The sequence below is a fragment of the Sander lucioperca genome, chromosome 4, assembly GCF_008315115.2.
Source record: "Sander lucioperca isolate FBNREF2018 chromosome 4, SLUC_FBN_1.2, whole genome shotgun sequence".
Classification (NCBI taxonomy): Eukaryota; Metazoa; Chordata; class Actinopteri; order Perciformes; family Percidae; genus Sander; species Sander lucioperca.
This window is the reverse complement of record NC_050176.1, coordinates 19,238,551-19,265,658: the sequence shown is the minus strand read 5'-3', so window position 1 is coordinate 19,265,658 and position 27,108 is coordinate 19,238,551. Positions and strand designations below refer to the sequence as shown.

The following is a 27,108-nucleotide window of genomic DNA, read 5'->3' as shown; positions in this document are numbered from 1 at the left end:
GGGATGTACACACACAGTCATCTTGTGAATTCTGAGTTATGTCTAGGGGGGGAATCTCTCTGGAGCGGTTACAGTAAAGGGGGGTTCCTGTGCTGGGGACAGCTTGCCTTATGAGGAGTGCATGGAGCAGATTGCATAACCTATAAACCCTCCAGCGTGTGGGAGAGGAACTTGCGGCCACTGTGTTTTAGTTGCTGTGTCTCCAGTATATGATTGTGATGCATTTTTTTAACCTGTATTGTATGATTCTGAGCACAGCAAAAAGGACTATAGATGCTAAAACCTAAAATACAGTATGCGCCGTGATTCACACAGTTCCTTAAGGGTTACAAAACTTTCAACTCAACAGGGTAAAATGAACAACCCCATCTATGAGGAAAGAAAATACTCATTAGGCTTTTTTCAAGAAGACAGTAGTAAATACACAGGTGTAAATACACTGTCATGGCTCACTGCCACTTGAAAAGAACTGAGCCATCGTTAATGTTATTAGTAACACCTGTGGTTCTCCCACTATAACTAATTACAAGTAAAAGTATACGTTTAAAAAGTTAAAGTACAAAAGTATTATCAGCTAAATGTACTTAAAGTACCAAAAGTACCCATTAGACAGCACAGTGAACCCTGCTGTGGTAGGCTATATTACCATATGTTTTATTAATTGAGTGCTCATTTAATTTAAATGTCGTAGTTTATGATACACTTTGCAAGCCAAATCGCAATCTGGAAAGTAAAACTTTAGCTAGAAGATGTAGTACAGTAGAATTAAATGGAAAATAAAGTGTGAATACCTTACATATAAACACACAGTCAAACATAATGTCCTTGTGCAAGTGCAAGTTTACTTAGAGCAGTAAGAAGAAATCATTTCAAATGTTTAAACATTTTTTAAAACATATTAGTTATATTGACTTTGTAATTTGTATCAACATTTTACCAGCAGCATGACTCTCCACTCCATTCAGCACCTCCTCATTCACATCATCCCTTACTGTGACTCGTCAAAGCTGCCGGTGTCCGCAGTGCGCATGTCCTCTGCCTCCTGCCCCGCTAGTGGATGCTGCCTGTCGCTGGACGATGCTGGAGGAGGAGGTTCAGCTCGTGCAGCCCCACCCTCGCGCTACAGTGCGCAGTTTAAATGGTAAGGCTCTTAATTTGACGGGGGTCATTTGGACTGTTCGTTTTTGGAGTACCTCGTCAACGCCGGCTGCTCCAGACCCTTACTATCCAAACCCAAAGCTCCCCTGAACACACATTTTTTCACATTATGTAAGTATATCATTTTCTGTAGAGTGTCGTTTTATGAGTGTTGATGCTGTGGTAGTGCACTTGTCATCCCTCTCACAACTTGCTTAAGTTAACTTCAACTTCGTTTTAGGAAGAAGGTGCGGGGGTGTTTCCTGTATGTGTTCAAATGAAAAATTAAAACTCTGAACATGGTGGTAGAAAACTTTATTTAATAGGAATTTACCATTCCTATACTGGTATAAAACGGTATTTAGAAAATGATTAGCTTTAGCTTATTAGCTTAGTTAAATGTTTTTGACAATTGTCTTCGTTTGCAATTTGCATCACTTCTTTGAAGCTAACTTACTCATTGAAGAAAATTAGACCATTTGTCTCCCAGACATGTGCTCAGGTCTACAGTAGCCTACATTATGCATTGAGATATTAATACTTTTCATTCGGACAGAGCTACATTTGTGTATTTAATCAAATGTATTAGACGGTGGACTGTTTGTACTGTAATAATCATGCAGCATTCATAACAGCAGGCTGCAGTATACAATAAGGAGGAAGTAAAGGGAAGTTAAGTCTAAATGTAATTGGCACGACGCTAACCATGGAGTTTCATGTTTTCCAAATATGGTTGTATAAAGCTGCCTGTCAGTCAAACTGTGGAAACTGTTGTGGCTGAAGATGCAGACACTATAGTGAGAACTAAGTCCTCCTGACAGTTTTCACACGCCACCAATGAAACCTATCAGTGATGGTTTTGGAGTTTATTTAACATTTAATGATAGTCTGGTTTCATTTAATGTTAGTTGGTTTTCTCTATAATTATGCACATTGATGACTTGTTCAGTGATATGCACATTCAACTACCTTTGACAGTCTACATATGAAATGTTCATCAGCTCAAAGAAACACAAGCATTACCCTCACTGACAAGGACTTCTACTACCTAGAAAGCAGACTTCCAGGGTTGCACATGATAAGCTGTTTCAGGCACAGATGTGCACAGTGTGCCAACATGAAGACAAGGAATGTGTGTGCTGTAACCTATGACTTAACATTTTGCACTTATCATTTCAATGCATCTCGGAAAGAGCAGGAAGTTATGTGTTGACAGTTTATTTGGTTGCAATATTTGTATTTAAATGGACAGTTCTTCAGTCGCTTTATGATTTAATTATTTTCCTGCTGTAATCCTAATCATCATACACAGGCATTATTAGGAAGATGATAACAGGAAGAGTGTTTGTGAAACAGCCAAGAGAGGATATGAGTACAATTATTCACAGGCCCTGCAGGTCACTCTCTTTCACCCACAAATAGAAATAGGTCACATAGTCTCCTGGGTGACATTTCCACTTGTTTATTGTCATTTTAAATAGAGATTAAAAAATTAAGATTTGTATTAGTTTTTTTTCTTCTCAGCCTTGGTGTGATGTGTTTAATCATTTAAAAAAATCTTGGCCAAAATCTAATGACAGTAAAGATTTAGCTAATCTCAACAGAAATGTGATAATGCTTTGAGTTGATGGTTTGCTCTGAACTAAGTAGGTCAGTGAGATTGTGTGTTAAAGTTCTTGTGTTGTTGTGAGTTAAATTGATATGAACTTTTTAGTAATTTATTACTGTGAACACATTAGCTATAATGGAGTATGAGTAGTTTAGTCTCATGGCAAATTATGCATATGGTGACTAGAGATGGCCCGATACCATTTTTTGCTTCCCGATACCGATTCTGATACCTGAACTTGCATATCGGCCGATACCGAGTACTGATCCGATACCAGTGTGTCATATATTTTATAACATTTATGTCATATATGTTTTAACAACTGTATACTACTATCCCTGTATGGATGTGATATTATTTCTATCTTTGTTGTCAGTCTGGCTCAGGTTAAACTCTTTGTGAAACATGAATGCCACAGAACTTTCTTTTATTATGCAGTTTGGCAGTCAGTTATAACAGAAAAAGAACATAAATAAACTACTTTAACGTAGATTTTCTTTACGGCATTATTACATGGTATCGGATCGGTGCATAAACTCCAGTACTTCCCGATACCGATACCAGCATTTTAGGCAGTATCGTATCGGAACATCTCTAATGGTGACAACCAAAGCCTTGTGATGGCGGTGAGCCCTTGTCATACTTTACAGTCAGTCTGTATCCACCTGAACTTCAGAAAGATGTCTTCAAGACACTGGCTGAGTACAAAGCTGTGTTGACACAACAGAGAGAGCAAAAGAGAGAGTGAAAGAGAGGAGACTTTACAAAGGTATTAAGCCACAGTGGTGAGGAAAGTTAAAGGGCTTTAGGAGGAAGGCTTTGATTGGTTGCACATACTTTAGCACAGTGGGAGTGTCAGGAAAAGTCTGTTTACTTTTATCTGCAGAAATAGATGATCGTCAAAGCATTAGCTGGTCTCTTCCTTGTTTTCTCAGCTCACTGGACTTATCCACCTGCTCTGCAGTTTTTGACAGATAGGAAATGTCTGTCTGTGTTTCCAGTTAATGTTTATGCTATATCTTTTAGTAGTTTCTGTGTGATTTGGTTTGGCTGGTCCCTGGGGTACATTTATAGGCTTTCTCAGGAGGCTCACTGTTTTTTTTTTACATAGTTCCCACTCAATTAAATTGTGTGCCAGTCTCAATGTACAGAGGGTTGGAGAGGGGGTGAAATAACAGCCTGTGGACATGAGTGACTCATTGTCTGTAATCCAGGTACCACTAAGTTTTCTACTCAGTAGCTCAGATCATAATATTGTTTAAATATAGTATTAGACTCACTGGACCAATTGTATTTAATCGCAGATTCGGATAAACAGTATAGTGAAGGAAACATGGTGATATACTTGAAATATTTGCAACCAAGCTGTATTTCTTACTTATATTTTCTTACTAAATTTTCACTGCGGGTACCTCTCCCAGACACTTGTTCATAATTTAGCCACCGCCTGTTGCATTTAAAAATGAATGCCGCTAGGGGCCCATATGAAGCATGATTGTTAAAGCCCCAGCCCCCCCTCAGGCTTTCTGCCTCGTTGTTATCATTTTGAAGTAAACGACAAGGCCAGTAAGAGACATACTATTCCCTATATGGGCTTTGTTTGGGAGTTCACTTGCCTTGCTGTTTAGGTCCGCAGAAAAAAAAAAGAGTCCTGTTCCAGAGAAGGGGCCCATATATGGTCATCACAGCACAAGACTGAAAACTCCCAGCAGAGAGACAGGGAAAGAGAGAGAGAGATGGAGGGGTAAAGACACGGAAAACATGGGATGTTGTCAATTAAGCACTGAATTAATGATTGAGTATGAGTAAATGCCAGTGAGCATTAACGTTTCAGGGATATTTCAGATAAAGCTGCTGAGAAAATGTACTGGTCTTTGTTACCAAGTTAATTCAAATCAATTTCCCAGCCTCAATCTTTCTATTTAAATTGGGGAGGAGAGTTGTTTGTGTGTCTCCCTTGTGGCATATGTGAAAGTGTAGGGACGAGAGGGGGTGGAGGTCTGTGAGAGTGACTGAACTCTGGAACTCCCCGATGGATGAAACATGTTATCCGTTTGAGTTACAATCACAGGCAGGAAGTTACTTAGTAGCATGTCTCCCATACCAAGAGACTCATCGCTTACTGCAGTGTAGAGTTAACCATGTGCACAAACAGTTGTCTTTTAACCCAGAGAGAAAAAAAGAATACTAGCTGAAGGGTTTGTATTTATCTATGATGCGTATTATAAAGTTTGAGTTGTGAAATGTTTCACTAAAATTCTGTAATTATAATTAATGCATCACTGCAATAAGATGTCCTGTAAAATCTTAGTGTTGTGTTGAAGCCTCATTCGTCATCTTTTTCCTTCCTGTTTGCTTTGTTCCCTCTTGCCTGTGTTCTTTCCTACGTTAGTTACTTCCTTCCTTCCAATACTTACTCACTTTCCACCTCTCTTCCGTCTTCCGTTTCACTCTTATCTAACGTCTAATTTATTGCTTCACTCCAACAGTTGGTCCTCCACCTCACTCCAAGATGTCCACAAAGGCCCCAACCGAGGACGAGAAGTTCCTCTTTGTTGACAAAGACTTCCTGAACAGCCCCATGGCTCAGGCTGACTGGGCGGCCAAGAAGCTGGTGTGGATCCCATCGGAGAAACATGGCTTTGAGGCGGCCAGTATCAAGGAGGAGCACGGCGACGAGGTGCTGGTGGTGCTGGCTGACAATGGCAAGAAGGTGACAGTCAACAAGGATGACATCCAGAAGATGAACCCGCCCAAGTTCAGCAAGGTGGAGGACATGGCTGAGCTCACCTGCCTGAACGAAGCCTCCGTGTTGCACAACATCCGCGAGCGGTACTTCTCTGGCCTTATTTATGTAAGTATACAGTAAAAACATGTGAATCCTCCCACAATCATTCACTCACACCCTAACAATGTGTAACTACACACAGATGTTTGTATCTATATATCTTTGAGGATTTTCTGATGAATTTATTGATTCCCTTTTATCCTAATTTCAACCAAAACCTAATATTAAGCCAAATGTTTATGCAAATACTGACCCTAAATAAGCCTTGAGGCACAGCCAAATGTCGTCATGTTCGTGGATTCTTACAGTATTTAAATTTTTATTATTAGTGCTTTTTGTTAAAGTCCTCACAATTATAGAAATACAAGAACAAATGTGTACAAACAGTTGTCACACATACTAATTTTCCTTGTGGTTCTTTCTTTTAGACGTACTCCGGCCTGTTCTGCGTGGTGGTGAACCCCTATAAAATGCTGCCCATTTACTCAGAGAAGATCATTGACATGTACAAAGGGAAGAAACGACATGAAGTCCCCCCTCATATCTACTCCATCGCTGATAATGCCTACAGGAACATGATGCAAGGTAGGATGTTTCCATTGCTCCTATCTCTTTGGGATATCTACCTTCTGGTCCTTTATTTTTTTGCAGTTTTCTTGTTATCCCAGTGTTTGTAATGTATGTTACTCCCACATTGCATAAACATGCAAATCACCTAAACTGGAAACATAAAATAATCCCCAGAGTTATGTGTTTTCAGCTGTATAAGCGTTGTGATGAGCTTATAACCTGTCCAGAGTTACTTTCTCCAAGTACTTCCTGTTATTGGCTGCATCATCCAATAACTTAAACTGATCAAATGAAATGCATGCATGACAAAGCACTATAAGAGCTGGTGTAACTCATTGACAGCTCTCACACATAACCAAGCAAACTGTTAGCACTTGCAAGCTGCTGGCCTCATATGTTTTCTGTCAAATTGAAGTGTTGCTGGTAGAGCATAGTGTGGGTGAGCTGTGGTATCAGCTGACCTGTCAAAAGTCTAGTTTTGTCTGAGCGATGACAGCTGGCAGCATTTAGCTCTGTCATGTTGACCAAGCTGTTAATAAAAACCACAAACAGGCCAACGCTGTCAGGCTGATAGTTTTAAATGCAGAACTGTGTTTATCATTGTGCACAGTCCAAAAGCAACCTCATAGCTCCACCTATCTGCTGTAAGTTCATTTCAAAGTAAGTTGGTTACAGATGGAGAAAAAAATAATCTAGTCTAAATGGGTATTTTATGGCCTATTTGAGAGTCAGTGTCTTGTAGAGGTGACGATAGGTGGCCTTGGCAGTGTCGTGCTTACAGTAAATGGCTCTTGGTCTTCCTGCAGATTTTAGAGCAGCTGGTTTCCCATAGAATCTGTTTCTTGTGATTCCAGGGGGTCGTGCCCACTGGACTTCATGTTGACGTGAGGATGTTCTCTCAGAGGAGTTGACATCTGGATTGAGAGATGGGTGGAGGGCAGTAAACATTTCCTGTTTCAGCAGCCTCCCCCTTCCTCACTCAAATCTAACTGTATTTGTCTCTCTCTTTTGGTCAGTGTGAATACTGAGGTTTTTCTTCTTGTGTGAAAAAGGAGAGTGTAAAGTCCCCATTGAATGGGTTTGAGATCATACTTTTCTGCTTTGGTTTGATGAGTTTCCCAATGAAACAGGATGTTTGGACAGGACTTACAGTAAAGTCAGGAGATAATTGTTTGTGGAGCTCCAAAGAAAGTGGGATTATCTGGAATCTTCCAAAACCATACCATTCAAGCAAGGCTGCAAAGAGAGAAACTCATATAACTGCTCACTTAGTCACTCAGTCAGGATGACATGGAGGATTTGACCCAGGAAAAAAGCAGTATTTTTCAATATACTGTATCAATATAACTTCATGATACAGACAGCCCAGTTTCCATTAGCATTTTGAATGTACGTTACCAGTTTGAGAAAAATACATTAATATGCACTCTACACTGATCATCAATCTAATACATTGGTATATATTGTTGCACTACTGACGTCAAGCATTTTAGCTACAACAGACAGAAGCTAAGCAAGTGCATTCAGTTACAGTGTGAAAACTAACTTTTAAGCTTCAAGTTCTATTTCTTAGGTGGTCTCTTTAACTTAATGTCTCTGTATTTTAAGGGAATTGATTAAATGGTGCTAAAATTAGTTTGGAAGTTCCTAGAAATGAGTGATTGTGTAAAAAGAAGAAGCCTAAGAAACACAGCTGCAACAATATCCAGCTCTAATCTGTGGCTAGATATACTTTAAAGCCCCAGTGTGTAACATTTATACTTGTTCATTATAAAACTCTGTGTTGCCCATTCACAAACTTGTCCTTTTTCGTAACTATGCACCACTACCATCATCATACCAGATTGAATTTTACGATTGGGTTCAAATTGCTAAATTCTTTTGGCATTGTCATTATAAATATCCTAAATCTGTTTTGGATCTTTGATCTTGTGGATTAATGCTTAATGCATTCTCTTACTTTAAGAATGCAACGGTCACTGATATGTGTACGAGTTCCACACAGGAAATTATAACATTTAGCTAAAGTGTGTAAACACAATGTCACAAGTAAACAAGAAGGGGGAGGATTGATTGGTGTTTGTGTGGGTGTTTGGATTACACTTCTTCAGCTCATCCCTGCAGAAGAATCCATAAAGCTGCAACTGACCAGACCAGTTTCAGACTATGGGAGAATCCCACACTTTCTACCACTCAGAAAACCATGTGCACATGAAAAAGAGTGTGTTTTGATTTGCTGCATTTATTTCAGACTTAACAAATCAGATGTTTGCTTCGGCTCATGATATATGAAATGACAATTGGTGTTTCAGATCGTGGACCACCCATTCAGTTTTAAAATGTACATTGTCAGTTAATAAATGCAAAAGAAAAGATAAAGGAAAACAATAAAATGAGGTTATAAACACTTTATAAAAAAACTATCACAGAAAAGTCATTCTTTAAACATAACTTAAGATTAAAATTAAGATGTGAATTTATATATGCCTGATATTTTAACCTAACCTCTTTAGACAAGTTATTTTAAAGCCTGGGATACCTGAAAAATTCCCTCTTGTTTTCAATCATAGTCACAGGCAGAAGGTACTGTCTGAGGACTCAGATGTGCTCAGTTACTGTCACTCTTTTGCCAGGTTTTGAAGAATAATTAGCTGCAAATTTGGATGTCTTGGTCTCATATTATGATAATCAATAAAAATAAGTTTGAATCTTTAGGAGCTTAATATTGAATCCAAACTGTTTTTAACAGGGAAGCTTGCTTTTGAGTATACGGAAGAATAGTAGAATGTAAGAACTGTAAAGCCTCAGGATGGTCTTAGTATAAATGCTTTTAATAAGCCTTTGCACAGAAGAATCCTCAACGATCAAAAGGTTAAGACTAAATCAACACATCTATGAATCCTTTTTGAGCCTTTATTTAAAAAACACTGTGGCTGGCAGGGAGTTGTTATTGTTTATGTATTAGTGGGATTACCCATGAAGTAGTGAATAATGATGCAGGATGTCTACACTGAGTGCTATAGTCTGAGCAGTCCCCATGTTAATGTGGAAGTGGTGCATAACTACAGCAAATCCAGATAACTCGCATAAGCTTTCTTCTTGCAATCTTGGCTGAGATCCCATTCTTCCGAAATTGTGCCTCGGTCTTTGATGTCCAGGAGATAAAAATGTGAAATTCTCGCAGGGAGTTTGCTGTCCCCTTAAATGTTTCACTGCAGCAGATGACTGATGTGCTGCTCCTCTGTGCTCCCAGTGTATTTGTGTTTGACAGACAGGTGCGAAGACATTGACACTCTCATGAAGTCAGATTTGAAGTTTTACTTAACCTAAACAAATCATTGTCACAAAAATATTCTTAATATTTTTGCAATGTCTCTACTCCTTGAGTCTCTCGCCAGGACTGAGGTTGTTTTTGGATGTTTTTCAAAAGCTCACAACTCTGGCCACCTCTCCCTCTCTCGCTTTCTCTCTCTCTCTCTCTCTCTCTCTCTCTCTCTCTCTCTCTCTCTATCTGCCTTAATTAGGAAGTGCAGGCTGCATTTTGTGCATGCATGCGTGAGTGCGTGCGTGAGTGCGTGCGTGCATGCGTGTGTAAGGAATGGAACCATTGAACAGCAGCCAAAGTCGAGTCAAAACGGAGAAACAGCATCTGTGCTAGTTTACAGTTCAGGGCATGCTGTGCACTGTAATACACAGTGATAAATCACAGTATGAAAATAATGACGCTGCACATGAATGATGCTCTTCACTGTATAAAGATGCGGAATTGTTGGCGAATGCTCTGTATTGTGTCTTTTTACCACATCGGATCATTTGTGCAGTAAAGCTCTCAGGTGTCATTTACTAATATGTTTCATGTCGATTACTGCCAGCAAAGTTATCTTTTCTCTCAGCAGTACTCCCTGTACTCCCACAGGAGTGGTTTGTATCGAAGGATACAGTTACAGAATAGCCTTACATGGACTGTATTTCTCCTAGGAGTATTTTTGGAGACGGTATAATGACTTAATGTTCAGCACATTCAGAATTGATTTTCATGGTTAAAAATCTAAGTATTTGTGAGAGTTACATGTTTCTTTAGGCACGGGGAGCCTTCGCAAATTACACAGCCTCCTTTAAGCCTTGAACTGAGTCCCAGCCAGTGTCTTAAGTTTAACACTAGATTGATCTTTATTCCTGGAGAAAGGCTTGTGGTTTCACATGTGATAGTTTACTGAGCTATTGTGCATGACTGTAAAAATATCCTCGGGCCAAACATACTGGAAGAAGAGAACAGTCCTCATGCTTGTACATAGTAAAAAAAATGACATATGCCTTTAGAAGTGATCTGGACACTTACTGTATATTTGTGAATGAATTGTCATGAAACTTGTCTAACACTATAAACTTTCTTTGTCTCTACAGATCGTGAGGACCAGTCCATTCTCTGCACGTAAGTAAAAATCTGTCACCTCCAAACTCAACTTTGTCGTCTTTCCTTAAACTTTTTCCTAGACGTCACATAGATGCTAGAAGAAAGGCTGCTTGTGTATCTGTGTGTATATGTGGAAGAAAAATTAACATAATGCTTGTGTAAACACAGAGTTAAACAAATGAGCTAGCTCTCTGGTCTCAACCAGCAAGAAGTCATTCATAATATAACTGATATTTTTGAAGATGTTGTTGGCTGGATGCAGACTGATTTAGTTTGCTAGATAATGTTTCAGTGAATTGTGTTTTATTCAAATGGAGCCAAACTGGAAGAGCGTTAATGCGTCCCGGAGGGCTGTGGCCTCGCTCTCCTCTCAGACCCTCGGTCAGGATGTTTGCCCTGCGTGCTGATGGGAGAACCAGATTAGCTTTGCAAATGTTTGGGCTCCTTTTTGTTTGTTTATTTTTTCAAATAATTATTGAGAACTTTGACATCCATCGGACATTCAGGGACAAACAACCTTAATCTTTGGATTGGCCTAAATTTGACTTTCAATTCATAGGAAAAAAAGTTAATTAACCAATTAGTTTGTTTTTCCTTTCCCTGTTTTAGTGGCCTAATAGGCTTTGCATTTTGTATAAATGTGTGCCCAGGTCATGAATTTGTGTATTCCCTACTTTTTCTAGGAACTATTGCCACTTAGGTTGATCTCTAAGAACTAACTTTCCACTCTCACATACTGTACATCCCACTGGCTTGCGTTCTATGTTTATCTCTGTCCACTTCCACTAAAAATGTACTGCATGCTTACGTCATCAGAAGGAGAGGGACGGCTTTTATGGACTAAATCAAATAAGTAGAGATAGTGAACCCTTAATGGACTTACAGTGTATTGTGTTCTTGAGTCATTTTAATTGACTGATTAGTAGCTGGTACAGGTTAACATACAAATTGCTGTATTTCCCGGATTAGTTTTGAGTAAACAGTAGCACCTTTGCTGCTCAGCATCCAGAGGTCCCATTAAAGGAAATGAAAGGAAGGGCTCTGCCCCCTCTAGGCTCTCTCTACTCTAAATTTATAGATGCCAGGATGCTGCAAATTCTTTGATCTCATCAACCCATTTCCTCAACTATCAAGCTTTCTTTATCAGAGGGAAACTTTGGAAAAGTTTGGTAGTATTTATCCCTGTCTGTGTGCAAGGAAGGACTATCATTGTTTACAGTTCTGGTGAACATGAACATGGTTATGCTTACGTGAGAAAACTAACATGAAGCACTATTTTAAACAGTTGTAAAGTGATATACTGGAAGTGATATGATACAATAAAGCTGAAATACAAACTCTGCCTTCTCTGTGGAACATTAGTCAGGTCCAAACAGTCACTTCAAGATTTCAGTTTGAGCTACAGCTGGTCTTAGCCTCAGCAGGCCTCAGGAGCCATATATGGGAAAAATGTTTCTGGTCCGATACATGGAATGTCACGTATGGCATTCTTCTCCTGCATGTGTGTTTACACATGTGTTTAATCACACTGTATGTTCTTTCTCAATATTGTTTTTTTACAACAATCCATCATACAAGCCTAGCATGAAGTATTTGTTAATATGTTGTCATGGGAGACCTGTGTACATTTAATTTTAGGGACTTTTCTTTTAAGGACGACTTGCTTCTGTATTGATAGGGACAATTCAACACTTTCTCAGATCAAGACGATCAGAAATGCAGGGTGGTTAAGATGGCGAAAATGCTGTTATAATGATCATTGTACATTATAGGTGGGAAATAATGTAAGAAATGCAGAGTAGGGCACATTTTTGGCATTGTAACAGCAACATACACTTTCAAACTGTTATAACAACCTTCTCCTAAAGACTTAATTATCTGATAAGATTTCTGAGAAGTTTGCTGCGTACGTGTGAACTCAATTTGTTCCTTGAAACTATTTTAACTCCTTAATGTATCATGCATACAGTGTGTATTCTGGAAATTCTAGCAGAGATTGTATTCCTCAGATTCCTTAACACTAGGAGCAAGAATTTGTCATGGGAAATAGCTGAGAGCCTGCTAAATCCATTCTTGAGATGTTGACATTTCATCTGAGCAGGGTCACCAATTTCCTTGGCCTAAAATTCATTCAGTGTGTGTGTGTGTGTGTGTGTGTGTGTGTGTGTGTGTGTGTGTGTGTGTGTGTGTGTGTGTGTGTGTGTGTGTGTGTGTGTGTGTGTGTGTGTGTGTGTGTGTGTGTGTGTGTGTGTGTGTGTGTGTGTCTGTGTGTGCCTTTTCTGACCCTGCTGATGGCTTGAATGCATCATATCAATAATGGAGGGCTCCCCTTAATGTAGCTACACTGTGGGGATTTCCTATCCTCAGAAGTCTGAGAGGATAAGTGTTTGTGCTGTCTACAACTATTGTTCTCAAACTTGTGTGTAACCCTTTAACATAAAGTATTGCCTCTGCAGATCCCGTCACAGGTTGCACACTCAAGAGTTGTAGACAGTTAACCATAGAACGCTCCTCATCTTTTCATTTTTTTTTATTCATTCTTTAAATATTCAATATTTTACAAGTGGAAAAGCTGAAATTTTACAAAATCATAATAACACATCTCAATATTAGAAATATGGTACCTCTGTTGAAGTATGATGTAATCCATTCAATCCTTTCAAATAATCAAATGATTGTCAGTGAAACCTGTACTGATGGTAAGCTGGAGGTGCAGTTTGATAGACCATCTGGAGGAAAAACTCCCATCACAATTTATTCTGTACTAACAGCTGCCTACATTAGGAGGCTGGATGTCGTATATCCTTACCAAACCTGAACAGGACAGAGTAATTGGATTCTCCTAAGGGCTGCCAAGCCCTAACACAGGGAGCATCTCATGCCTTTTATGGCCCCATGGCTCAGGATGTGTCTGTTTGTTGGACTGCTGGCTGGTGGCTCTGGTATCATTCAACTTGGTCTTTCTAAGTATCCTGGATCATTTTCTGGAAAGAATGTGTTATTGCTTCTGTTTGAAAAGGTTCAAGTTATAACATGTCTTTTACAACATAGTACATTTTAACTGTTAGGTTTCTGACTAGTTTGAGGGTATCCATCATATAACTGTCAATTGTTGTAAATAAGAGGTTTCTTAAAGCTATATATACACTGATTTTGTTGTCATGAATTTTTCAGGCCATTAGTTCGGTGCTGCTTACGAGCAGCCATTCCATTTTCAAGGAATAAATCAGCATTTTGTGAGATACACTTATTCACTTTCTTGCAGAGAGTTAGATGAGAAGAGCAGCCTGATAGCTTTGCTTAACATAAAGACTGGAAACCTAGCCCCTGGCTTTAGCCTGACAGTTAAAGCTGCATACCACTTTTGTTGCACATCATACACCCCTCTCCCTCGCCAAGATTCCTATCTATCTCTACACTGTTTGCTATCAAATAAAGGCAGAAATGCCAAGAGAAATATTCTTTAAAAAACAGCCAGGCTTGCTGTTTTTCCCCTTGGTAGGAACTATTTCTTTAAAGCTCTAAAATAAGTGAAAAGAGTTAGTTTAAAAAAAATAAAAACAATTTTCATTAAATCGGTATGGATATGAACGTGATAGTTGGTAAGGATCTGGGCACACAGGGATCAGTGTGTAGTAGGCAGTCTGAACAATAACATTATGCTTTGAGTCAGACTCAGACATGCGGTTATCTCTGCCGCACATGATTTCCATTCAATTAAACTGGGTTATTGAACTGTGAAAAGAGTACCTGTCAGTGCTGCTTATCTTCTAATTCTCTCTCATTCCCTCTCACTATCTCCCCTCTGCATCTTTTAATCCCCTCCTCACTTTTTTCTCTCTAGTGGAGAGTCTGGTGCTGGGAAGACGGAGAACACCAAGAAGGTCATCCAATATCTGGCTGTCGTGGCCTCCTCACATAAAGGCAAGAAGGACAGCAGTGCTGTAAGTATCTGTGTGAAAAGAGATCATGTTGTACTAAAATTTAGGATCTGTCAGCCAGTTCCCTCACTCTTCAACATGTAGGAAACTGTCCAGTTTAATCCTGTATATCGCCATTTCCTCCAAATAGCAACAATCAGGATCACAGTTTGCCTACGTGAGTAAAGGGGAATGCCTGGAGTGTGTTTTGTGTGTATTGTTTGTGTGTGTTCCTTCTTTAGGGTAGAAAAGTGCATGAAGAAAGTGTCACTGAGTTACCCAAAACTATTGTTGTCTGTTTGTATGGATTGTTATTACACCAAGGGTCAAGATCCCAAATCTTACTGTTCTTGAGTTAGAAGGTGTTTACCCTAACATTCGTCATTTCTGTATCTTACCCGACAACAGTTGATTTAGACTGCATGACCATAATCATAGTACTGTCTCGCAGTCACTTTTCAAATCTGCCGAATGTTCAGTGAAGGACGTGTAGTGTTTCGTACTCCTGAACTGGTTCATCATGGTGAATTTTGTGTCATCCATTTTCTTATGAGCACCCTTTCACTGCCAGTGGAGATGAGATTGGAGCCTCCCTGGCAGTGACAGGGTCTCTCACAGATCAACGAGCACAGTGTGAGCATGTCCTGTTCTGATCTATTAAGCACCGACTTCCCCACCCTTCCTCTCCGTTCCCTCCCCTCCTCCTTGTCCTCTCACCTGCCATTTGACCTGCGGTGCGCCGTTGGTTGTTCAGGAAGAGTAAGATGGCGTCCAAGGCTCCTGGCTAGACATTGATGGTTTGTGGTGTTGCTCTGGCGTTGATGTGGGTATCGGAAGGATTCATTTGTGGGACAAAGTAATGTTTTCCTTTCGCCACTGACCCCACTCAGCCTCAGTGTCTCTGCCCCAGAGGAAACGCTGTACAGTACGCTGTCCTCAGTAGGACTTTAAGACTCCTAGCAACCTAGCGACCTAGCGACCAAGCGCAAACAGAAATAGCGTTGGGTCTATCTCTTTTCTCTGCTCTCACCTTTTCTCTTCCTCAGGCACTATTTTGACTCAGCCAACTGCTCTTAGCTATGTGCTTGAGCGTTTTATTTAAACACTGTCTTAAGAACAATCCTTCCCATCAGCTCTCTTTTGCTTTCTTGCCATCTTGCTTTGCTCTATTTCTCTTTTCGTTCCTTTCTTTTCTCCAGTGACTTAAATGAACAAGACCCTCCTCTCTGCTCTGCCAACTCTGAACTGCACCTCTTCAGCTGGTCTGTATCTTTCCTGTTTTTCCTTAAACATTTAAAAAAGATTGACTTTTATTGACTCTACTTTTTTGAGAAATGACTGCCTTGTTTTTAAATGTACCATCTAGTGTAAGAACTCAGAATCAAACTCAGTGAAGTTAGCAAAGGTCTGAACATGGTCATCATTAAGCTTCATTGTTCTCATCTCACCGTCGCCATTTTTTCATCACAATATTAACACAAGTCATGCTCCTCTCCTCTTCATGGCTTTAGCTCATTTACAGGGTAGCTGAAGGGGTGTTTTTAAGCGAGAATATTTAAGGTAGAGATCTACAGCACCTGACCTGGATGCTAGGCCGACACGGACCCCTTTGATCAGGTGGATTAGCTGGATGCAGAGTGACGGGGTGACTGCCTCATTTACTGACCATCACCCAGCCCAACACACCAGTCCGCAGGCTCTGCAGTCACGCTGGAAGCAAATCGCATCTCCAGAAGGCTGTTTGTGAATACGAAGCATTTTAGTTTTTTGACACATTGAATGCAAATACTTTGGCAGGATTCATCAAAGGTTTTGTAATGTTAACATTATTCAGATGCCTGGTCTGACCCATCATATCTCACTCTTCCATCTCTCTCTCTGTTTCCACATCAGCAACAGCAGCTTCTACTCATTTTAACCCTTTCTCTCAAAACTGATGGAGATGTGTTTAGGCCATGTCTCTGTGTAACAGAATGTACTGAATAAAGTCAAAGAGGATTCGTGTGGAATTATATTGTCATATTACCAGACATGTATAAAGTACTAGACACCCAGACTTGAGTAAAAGTACAAGTGCTCTATCAAAAAAGTGACTTGAGTAGAAGTTGAAGTGATCTTTAAGCACCACACTTAAGTGGAAGTACTCAAGTATTCAACATTTTTTGTACTTAAGTATTGCAAGTAGTTTATTTTAAAATTGACTACTCAAGTACTGAAAGTAAAAGTACAAGTATTGTGTTATGTAGTTATTAAAGAAAGCAGTCAAAAGTTTGAATATCATATTGTTTATATAATTTCAAATGTTTAGCCTAAAGGACACTCACAATTCCTGTGGCTGTAGCAGCAGTACAAGGACATGAATATACAACACCGCAGCATGTCATGAACCGTGGGTAGCTAGTTAGCGCTTACTGAAAGCTCAAGCTGGTGTGCCATTTGTGTATTATATTTGTAACTTACCTTGATGTGTTTCTTCAAATTCGACGGTGAATTTTTGAAGGCCATTATTTCACAATATTTCAGGAGGCAGAGTAGGCACTTTATTCTATATGAATTGTCTTTCACTCTGACAAATGAAAACATGGACTCTAAGTAGGAACAGGGGTGGTCTCCTTCCTCATCCTCACCGCCACAATCACTTGAAGTTGAAGGTGGTGTTTCTGGTTCTTCCATCTTGAAACAAACTAACAAAGACTTATAAGACAGCTTGATCACTTGATTCGCTCAATGATGAGCCAGCTTCATCAAACCTGGTGACAGAGCCATCTACCGCTCTGGCAGTGATAATGTGGGTTTGGAATGATTCGTAACATTTTTATAATTGTAACGAGTAACGATGCAGCATATAAAAAATGTATCGGAGTAAAAGTATTAAAATCATCGAAAATATGTACTGAAGTAAAAGTGGAAGTAGGAGAAAAAAAAATAATACTCCAGTAGAGTACAGATACAGCCTTTTAATACTTAAGTACAGTAGTGAAGTAGTTCTACTTCACTACTGTACATCGCTGCATATTACAGCTACTTACAGATTTACAGCAATTTCATTGATCGCTAAGGAGTTGAGTTATTTTTTGAGCCAATCAAGTCCTTCATCTTGTCATTAACACATCAGTGATAATACTCTGATAATCCTTCCCCAACCCATATCCACCCTGAACCATTTCATCCCCACCAATCACCACCTACTACACCCCACCTCCAGCAACCAATCAGTGTATAATAGTGATGTTTCTGTATACCACTGTTGTCACTAGGGGGAGCTGGAGAAGCAGCTCCTGCAGGCCAATCCCATCCTGGAGGCCTTCGGAAATGCCAAGACCATCAAAAATGACAACTCGTCCCGATTTGTGAGTTTGCTATTTTCAGAAGCAGTTTTTATGTTTTGTTTCTGATGTAATTCTTTAGAGCATGTTTTGTCAATCACAGCATTTCATCCTGTAACGTCTTCCTTTCTTATCTCACTCACAGGGTAAATTCATCCGTATTAACTTTGATGTGACCGGCTACATCGTTGGAGCCAACATTGAGACTTGTATCCTGTCTGTTTTTCTTGCTCTGGGAAAACAGATTTTGTTAGGGCAAATGCACATTTGTTCAATTCAAATGTCTTAAGAAGGCTATCTCACATTTAGGATCATTCAGTATTACTTCTAATCCAAGATGTGATTTATATTTGCTTCTAAACATTTTCTTCAACTTTACTTACTGAAATTTTGTTTGACATTTACAATACTATCTAAGGCCCTTGTAAAATGTGTTTTAAGATATGTAATTTAGATATGTTATTCAAAGTTGTTAACATAACACATTTAAATTTAGATTATTATTCGATATCTGTCTTTTTTATCGTATTATTCTATTATTAGACAAAAAAATGGCATTACACGGTTCCTAACATCGGGGCTAAACACAGGTTTATTTGCTAAACTCTCCACAGTGCCGAATTTATTCTTTAACAGCTGAAACTCTCAGACCTGCTGGAGAAGTCTCGTTGTATCAGACAAGCAAAGACAGAAAGAGCTTTTCACATCTTCTACTACATGATTGCTGGTGCCCAGGGCAAACTGCGTGGTGAGTCAAAACATACTGCTTTTCTATGTTCCATAAACTCAGTAATATTACATCCTGCTGAACAGTTACTGCAGATTAATTGGCCAAATGAGGTACATCATCACTGTCAAATTCACAGAAGGTTAATTAGTCATTCACAAACTGCTTAACGTTGTGTGTGTGTGTTTTTTTTTTCAGAGGAGCTTCTTCTGGAGCCCTTCAGTAATTACCGCTTCCTGAGTTCGGGTCACGTTCAGCTTCCCGGCTCATCAGACGATGAGATGTATGAAGAGACCATGGAGGCCATGAGCATCATGGGCCTCACCGAAGAGGAGAGAACCGGTATCAGCGATAACTCTGATCTTAACTTGGCAAGAGTAGGATAGACTGTTTGGAGGTGCCACTGCTGTTTCTCTTTGATGCTAACTGTCATGTTTCCATGTTTCAGATATCTTGAAGGTGTGCTCCACAGTCATGCAGCTGGGAAACATTGAGTTCAAGAAAGAGAGGAATCAGGAGCAGGCCACTATGCCAGACAACACAGGTCAGACACAACAACTTTTCTCTATTAGAAACGTGTTATCATGTGGTATCAACTTTTACCAATTTCACAAACTACAGTATAAAATTCACATGAAGTTATTTTTATTTACAGCAGTGAAAGAAAATAACAGTACAAAAAAAGCATTATTGTGTTAAGTGTACCTACATATTTCTTCTTTAGCGGCCCAGAAGGTATGTCACCTGCAGGGCATCAATGTGACAGACTTTACCCGTGCCATCCTCACCCCTCGAATCAAAGTGGGCAGAGAGGTGGTGCAGAAGGCACAGACCAAAGAGCAGGTACTACAGGGAGTGAACATAAGTGCCATAAGAACCAAACGAGCAATAAAACAAATACCACATTTAATGATCACTTCCCAACCCTGTCATATGGATATTTTCTCTTTATGTGTATTTGTTAGGCTGACTTTGCTGTTGAAGCCCTGGCTAAAGCTGTGTTTGAGCGACTGTTCCGCTGGATCCTGGGCCGAGTCAACAAGGCCCTGGACAAGACCAAACGCCAGGGAGCCTCCTTCCTGGGAATCCTCGACATCGCCGGCTTTGAGATCTTTGAGGTATGGACATGGAACAAATGAGCTGTTGTGTAGCTTATAAAAACACACAGACATTTTCATGTATTATATGTTTCTTCAGTCCCATTTTTTGGTTGTTGCAGGACAACTCCTTTGAGCAGCTGTGCATCAACTACACCAATGAGAAGCTGCAGCAGCTCTTCAACCACACCATGTTCATCCTGGAGCAGGAGGAGTACCAGAGGGAGGGCATCGAGTGGAACTTCATTGACTTCGGCCTCGACCTGCAGCCCTGCATTGAGCTCATCGAGAGGCCGGTGAGTGGCCTTGAGACAATAAAAGCACGCTGTTATTTAAATCCACTTAATTCATCTCATTCTCCTGTCTGGCGCAGATATTTTGTGATTTAATATGATGTTTTTTAATTGAAATATTCATCAAACTTAATCCTAATCACTGCATATTGTCTGCAGAACAACCCTCCAGGCGTCCTGGCCCTGCTGGACGAAGAGTGCTGGTTCCCCAAAGCCACAGATGTCTCCTTTGTGGAGAAACTCATGAACACACAAGGGAACCATGTGAAATTTGCCAAACCTAAACAGCTCAAAGACAAGACAGAGTTTTCTCTTTTCCATTATGCTGGGAGGGTGAGTATGGGGGAGGTGTATAATACGATAAAAGCATGATATGGTTGCCCCCTGTAGAGGGCATACATTTCTCATACTCTGTTGTTGAGTTATAATTTGGGTAACATGATTGAAAACAATTTTGCTTTGATGCTTTCTGGTATGTTGTAAAAAAAACCAAAAAAAAACAAAACATGTTTCAGGTGGACTATAACGCCACAGCCTGGTTGACAAAGAACATGGACCCTCTAAATGACAACGTCACAGCGCTGCTCAACAACTCCTCCAGCCAGTTTGTGCAAGACCTGTGGAAAGATGGTGAGATGTCTGGCTTTGCTGCTTTTAGCCAAACATAGCTTACCAATCAAAACTGTTGACTTATAGATATATACAGTATAGCATGTTAACATACTAAATTAAAGAATTAAAGATTTCAGTGCAGTGATACTGATGAATTCGGATTTTGGATAATTAACACTGCAGCTGTACTTAAATCTGGATTCTCTCATTCAGTTGAAACATTTGCACGGATATTATACACATAGAGGCTTAAATTACAAACCAAACCTATTAAATCCAGCACGCTTGAACCATTTTTCACATTAACATAATGATGTGTTGTCTATTTCAGCGGACAGAGTGGTGGGTCTTGACACAATAGCCAAAATGACAGACAGCTCCATGCCGAGTGCCTCAAAGACCAAGAAGGGAATGTTCCGCACGGTGGGACAGCTGTACAAGGAGTCTCTGGCCAAACTTATGACCACACTGCACAACACCCAGCCCAACTTCGTCAGATGCATCATTCCTAACCACGAGAAGAGGGTAATGAAAAGTACAATGACAATATCACTAGTAACTTATTGCAAAGCATGCAGTCTATTTTACACAGTGAGGAAAAAGTCTGTTTGCCAAGTCATATTGTTGAAGAGGAGGGCAGCTGTCACCTGTCTGAATGTGTTGGCCTCTGTGGTAGATTGGTGATATGTCCATGGTGCACTTTCTGGCTCCCTGTAACCCTAAAGGATAACAAGTTCAGATATGGATGTATATTTTAAAATAAAAATAAATAAAAATCCAGCCCTTTCTTCTATTGCTTCATGGCACAATCCAACTGATATTTGTGTTTATTTTACATCTACAGTGTATAACATAAAAAAACAAATATCCACATAATGCAGTAACCATTTAGTATTGAGTGGTATATGTGTATTTCATTTATAAAACCCAATGTAATAAGATTAAAATCCTATTCTCCTCAGGCTGGGAAGCTGGACGCTCACCTGGTCCTGGAGCAGCTGAGGTGTAACGGTGTGTTGGAGGGGATCAGAATCTGCCGACAAGGATTTCCCAACAGAATCGTCTTCCAGGAGTTCCGCCAGCGGTTAGTTGGATCCGAGGAGACTCACAGACTTATCAAGTGTTACAAGACTTTATTATATTTCTGTAAACCTTTCTCGCCATACATAGAATTTCTCTTTCATCGTCTCTTTCCTGTCTCATAGTTATGAGATCCTGGCTGCTAACGCTATCCCCAAAGGTTTCATGGATGGCAAACAAGCCTGCTGCCTCATGGTAAAAACATAAGATCAAAATTCCCATCTATTGAAATTTACATTCATTCAGAAAGTTTCATACCTTGTGTGAGCCTCCTTTTTCTTACTGATCTCCTGTCTGTGTAGATCAAGCATCTGGACTTGGACCCCAACCTGTACAGGATTGGACAGAGTAAGATCTTCTTCCGCACAGGAGTGCTGGCCCAGCTGGAGGAGGAGAGGGATCTGAAGATCACTGTGGTCATCATCGCTTTCCAGTCCCAGGCTAGAGGCTTCCTGGCCAGAAAGTATGAATACACAAGCCTCCCCTCACATACTTCACCCTCTAATAAATTGTTCTGTCTGTGTTACGCTGTTCACAAGTTAGGTATATCTTATAATATTTTATCTTTTCGACAGTATTTAGGCACTTTTTAATTAACAGTAGAAAGAGGCTTTCATAACGTTTTTGTAGTATTTCGCTGTAAATTAGAAACATGTTGCTTTATAATATACATGATATATTGGTTTCACTGATGTATTTTTAAAGGGCATTTGCCAAGAGGCAACAGCAACTCACAGCCATGAAAGTGATCCAGAGGAACTGTGCTGCCTACCTCAAACTAAGGAACTGGCAGTGGTGGAGACTCTTCACAAAGGTCAGTTCATCATTCTGCATTGTAATGCAACACAATCACAGTACAACTATTTTAATTTTAATAAAGTGGTAGAATGAATTCTTCATGCACTTTTGTAAATTACAAACTTAGCCTTACATTCCCCTTTTTTAAATGTGACGATGCCCATCTTTCTGAACCACAGGTCAAGCCTCTGCTGCAAGTGACTCGACAGGAGGAGGAGATGAGTGTGAAGGAGGAAGAGCTGACGAGAGCCAAAGAAGTTGCTTTAAAGTTTGAATCTGAGCTGAAGGAAATCTCATTGAAGCATACATCGGTAAAGGATGAAATCTGCACCAATGACACAAACACATCTCTAAACTTTCTTTTGCTGTCACTGGATATGTCACAGCCATATGTCAAATACAAATTGTATGTACTTTTTCAGTGTTTACATTTATACATGAGTGAAACCAAGCCAATTAGAATAAGCTCCCGGTAAAGGTCTGCTTGGAATCTACTGACAATAAACCCCATTTTATCTGGTCTGTCTGCCTCAGGTTTTGGAGGAGAGGAACGCCCTGCAGGAGCAGCTTCAAGCTGAGACAGAGCTGTATGCCGAGGCTGAGGAGATGAGGGTTCGTCTGGCGGCGAAGAAGCAGGAGTTGGAGGAGATCCTCCATGAGATGGAGGCGAGACTGGATGAAGAGGAAGAACGTGCTCAGGCGCTGTTAGTGGATAAGAAGAAGATGCAACAGCAGATGCAGGTATACACATCTGTTTCTTGTTCATAAGTTGTTTTCTGTAGCTGTTGTATAGATGAGGAGCTTCATGCTCAGCTATGTATGTGATAATGTGAGGAAATAGCAGCAGAAACTGAAGCTGGAGTATTACTATTACTTTTTGTAGGAATTGGAAGAACATTTGGAGGAGGAGGAAGATGCCCGTCAAAAGCTGCAGCTGGAGAAGGTTACCTGTGAGGGGAAGGTAAAAAAGCTGGAAGACGACATCTTAGTGATGGAGGACCAGAACAACAAGCTGCTGAAGGTATGTATGGACAAACAGCATTCATCAGAGACCCTCGTATCGGTCAGTCACATTAATAGAGTTACCGCATCAAAAGGAGAAAGTGGATTTCTGCAAATAGATAACCTACTCTGTGTTTCGTAGGAGAGGAAGCTGATGGAGGAGAGGATTGCTGACTTTAGTTCCAACCTGGCAGAGGAAGAGGAGAAGTCAAAGAATCTCACCAAGCTCAAAAATAAACATGAGTCCATGATCTCTGAACTAGAGGGTAATCATCTGTTATGGATTGGCATGCATTAATACCCTCAAAACCATTATGTCACAACCGGAGCCAACAAAAACATTTTTGCTTATTGTTATCTCTCTGCTGTACTTATAGTACGCTTGAAAAAGGAAGAGAAGAGTCGACAGGAGCTGGATAAGGCTAAGCGTAAGTTGGAAGCAGAGTCAAATGACATGCAAGAGCAGATAGCCGACCTGCTTGCCCAGATCGCTGACCTCAAAGCCCAGCTCGCAAAAAAGGAGGAGGAGTTACAGAACGCCTTGGCCAGGTAAAGTCCTGAGAAGTACCCATTTACAGATCGTATCTTCAATATACCTAAATCTTCAAAGCCCATTAACTCAATACATCTGACTGAGGCAGAGTAGCCCCTCGTTAATACCACATCAACTTTTAACTTCATAGAGGCTTCATTTCGATCATGCTTACATATATCCCCCTCGATGCACTCTTCTTCCTCTCAGGTTAGAAGATGAGACAGCTCAGAAGAACAACGCTCTGAAGAAGATCAGAGAGCTGGAGGGACACATCTCCGACCTGCAAGAGGACCTGGACTCTGAGCGGGCGGCTAGAAACAAAGCAGAGAAGATCAAACGGGACCTCGGGGAGGAGCTGGAGGCCCTCAAGTCTGAGCTAGAGGACACCTTGGACACCACTGCCACACAGCAGGAACTAAGGTTGGCCATACCAACACTGACATATACAAATATAACAATATAAAGTTATTACACATTAAGAATGTGTGGGTAAGGCACAATACATAGATGACCAACACTGCAAGAATCTAAATATTGCCTTGTTCTTAGAATGCTTGGTACAATAGAGGTGTAAGACATAAGTGATAGCTCATATTAGTAAAATAAACAAACATCTGCATGATCCATCCATCCAGGGCCAAACGTGAGCAGGAGGTGAACCTGCTGAAGAAAGCCATCGATGACGAGAACCGGACCCATGAGGCCCAGATACAGGAGATGAGACAGAAAAACACCCAGGTTGTGGAGGAGCTCACAGAGCAGCTGGAGCAGTCCAAACGGGTAGGCCTGCATCATTTGTCAGGTGTCATTTAGCTTGTTTATATATGTTGATATATATATATATATATATACACACAATACACAGGTTATTGATCTTGTATTTTCTCCCTTCTGCTCAGGTGAAATCAAACCTGGACAAGGCTAAACAAGCTCTGGAGAAAGAGACATCGGAACTAACCATGGAGGTGCGCTCGCTCACCCAGGCCAAACAAGATGGGGAGAACAAGAGGAAGAAGTTGGAAGGTCAGGTGACAGATCTGCAGTCACGCTTCACCGACAGCGAGAAGCAGAAGGCCGAGCTGGGAGAGCGCTGCTCTAAGATCACTGTAAATGACTTTCACTAGTTATATCAGTACTGTACATAAAAAAGTGTGCATTTTTAAAAGCTACCACACTGATATGCTGAAAAGTAAAGTCCCAGAAACCTCATCTTTGTCTTCATACAGGTTGAACTGGAGAGTGTGACAAACCTACTGAATGAAGCAGAGGGTAAGAACATCAAACTGAGCAAAGATGTTTGCAGCCTTACCTCCCAACTGCAAGACTCACAGGTAACAGGACTTTTAGCAGAAGTGTTTGAGCTGAAACAACATCTACATGTTGCCTTTACTGTGACAATTAAATACACTACATAATGCTTACTGACAATAGGTCACAATTAAAGCATTGATATTTGACTTGGTGTGCTGCTACAGGAACTGCTGGCTGAGGAGACACGTCAGAAACTGCAGTTCTCCACAAAGCTGCGGCAAGCGGAAGACGACAAGAATAGTTTGCAGGAGCAGCTTGAAGAGGAGATGGAGGCCAAGAGGAATATAGAGAGACACGTGTCCACCCTCAACATCCAGGTCAGAGTTCAAACAAGGGGTCGCTAATTCACAGGTTCATCTATAATTCGGAGGTGAAATCCTAAAGAAAATACCATGCAAAGAAAATAAGTTAGACATTAATTAGAGATTTCACTGTTGTTTTACTGTACGCGAGATGCAAGTGGGAGGTCTTAAGAGGTTAGTGTGGACACTGGAGGATGAACAAACCCTCAAAACAAGAGGTAGACTGTATTGTCTTAATTTGTGCCTTAACACAGCCTTCTTCCCTCCACAGTTGTCAGATTCAAAGAAGAAGCTAGACGAAATGACTGGAAACATCGAGCTGCTGGAAGAAGGTAAGAAGCGTCTGCAGAGAGACTTGGAGGCAGCGAACACCCAGTTTGAGGAGAAGGCCTCTGCGTTTGACAAGTTGGAGAAGACCAAAAACCGTCTGCAGCAGGAACTGGAGGACACGCTGATGGACCTGGACAACCAGAGACAGAATGTGTCCAACCTGGAGAAGAAGCAGAAGAAGTTTGACCAGGTCAGTTAAATCATAAAACCAGTAACACTAAGATAACTGCTGGAACAATACTACTCACATGACTATGACTACTGTTACCTAAAAAAGTAATCTGCGGCACTATTAATTACATTACTTTAGCATTACACTGTAGAACATTATCGATGGTTTCCGTCTTCTCTGGTCTCTAGATGCTGGCTGAGGAGAAGAGTATCTCCAGTAAATATGCTGATGAGAGAGACCGAGCTGAAGCTGAGGCCAGAGAGAAGGAGACCAAGGCTCTGTCCCTGGCCAGAGCTCTGGAAGAGGCCCAGGGTTCAAGAGAGGAGCTGGAGAGAGCCAACAAGGCCCTGAGGATGGAGATGGAGGACCTGATCAGTTCCAAGGATGATGTGGGGAAAAACGTTAGTGCTCATCACTCAATCACTGAATGTGAAATCTTTAGGCTGACAGCCCCGTGGTTTGACTGGTCTCATTTCTTGATGCTATTTACACCTTAATATAGTAGTTAATTTAGCTATGTATTGATGGCAGGTCCACGAGCTGGAGAAGTCCAAACGCGGTCTGGAGGCCCAGGTGGAAGAGATGAAGACCCAGCTGGAGGAGCTGGAGGACGAGCTGCAGGCAGCTGAGGATGCCAAGCTGCGTCTGGAGGTCAACATGCAGGCCCTGAAGGCCCAGTTCGAGAGGGACATCCAGGGACGAGATGAGATGGGAGAGGAAAAGAAGAGACAGCTTGTCAAGCAGGTAGAGAAAAATATCTTGTCCTCCAAATGAAAGTATGTGATCTGATCCACCATCAAGGAATGTCACAGCGGCTGCATCAGTAGTCTAAGCAACGATGCATTCTGACTGCAGGTCCGCGAGTTGGAGACAGAGTTGGAGGATGAACGTAAGCAGAGGGCCCTGGCGGCAGCAGCCAAGAAGAAGTTGGAGACAGACATGAAAGATATGGAGGGACAGATCGAGACGACCAGTAAGGGACGGGATGAGGCCATCAAACAGCTCCGCAAGCTCCAGGTGAGAGTGAAAGGATGGATGAAATGCAGCAGCAGGTTGTCTAACACTGTGCAATTTGATTAAGGATT

The 27,108-nt window shown here is 40.8% G+C and overlaps 1 protein-coding gene across 1 annotated transcript in view; it reads left to right on the top strand.

The window, feature by feature from the left end:
• Positions 1-1,062: 1,062 nt before the first annotated feature.
• Positions 1,063-27,108, top strand: part of myh11a (myosin, heavy chain 11a, smooth muscle) — a 29,889-nt gene continuing 3,843 nt past the window's right edge. Inside the window, 36 exon segments of the mRNA XM_031309632.2 lie at positions 1,063-1,219; positions 1,222-1,269; positions 5,236-5,600; positions 5,963-6,119; positions 10,509-10,536; positions 14,363-14,462; positions 14,590-14,616; positions 17,696-17,788; positions 17,910-17,973; positions 18,414-18,512; positions 18,690-18,833; positions 18,940-19,035; positions 19,216-19,334; positions 19,457-19,609; positions 19,711-19,884; positions 20,041-20,214; positions 20,397-20,511; positions 20,825-21,018; positions 21,456-21,577; positions 21,699-21,768; positions 21,876-22,036; positions 22,279-22,387; positions 22,551-22,682; positions 22,906-23,112; positions 23,255-23,392; positions 23,516-23,639; positions 23,751-23,922; positions 24,116-24,328; positions 24,544-24,688; positions 24,808-25,014; positions 25,135-25,239; positions 25,384-25,536; positions 25,793-26,041; positions 26,212-26,424; positions 26,555-26,767; positions 26,879-27,040. Of these exon segments, the coding sequence (XP_031165492.1) occupies positions 1,078-1,219; positions 1,222-1,269; positions 5,236-5,600; positions 5,963-6,119; positions 10,509-10,536; positions 14,363-14,462; positions 14,590-14,616; positions 17,696-17,788; positions 17,910-17,973; positions 18,414-18,512; positions 18,690-18,833; positions 18,940-19,035; positions 19,216-19,334; positions 19,457-19,609; positions 19,711-19,884; positions 20,041-20,214; positions 20,397-20,511; positions 20,825-21,018; positions 21,456-21,577; positions 21,699-21,768; positions 21,876-22,036; positions 22,279-22,387; positions 22,551-22,682; positions 22,906-23,112; positions 23,255-23,392; positions 23,516-23,639; positions 23,751-23,922; positions 24,116-24,328; positions 24,544-24,688; positions 24,808-25,014; positions 25,135-25,239; positions 25,384-25,536; positions 25,793-26,041; positions 26,212-26,424; positions 26,555-26,767; positions 26,879-27,040 (5,187 nt within the window). The 5' untranslated portion in view covers positions 1,063-1,077.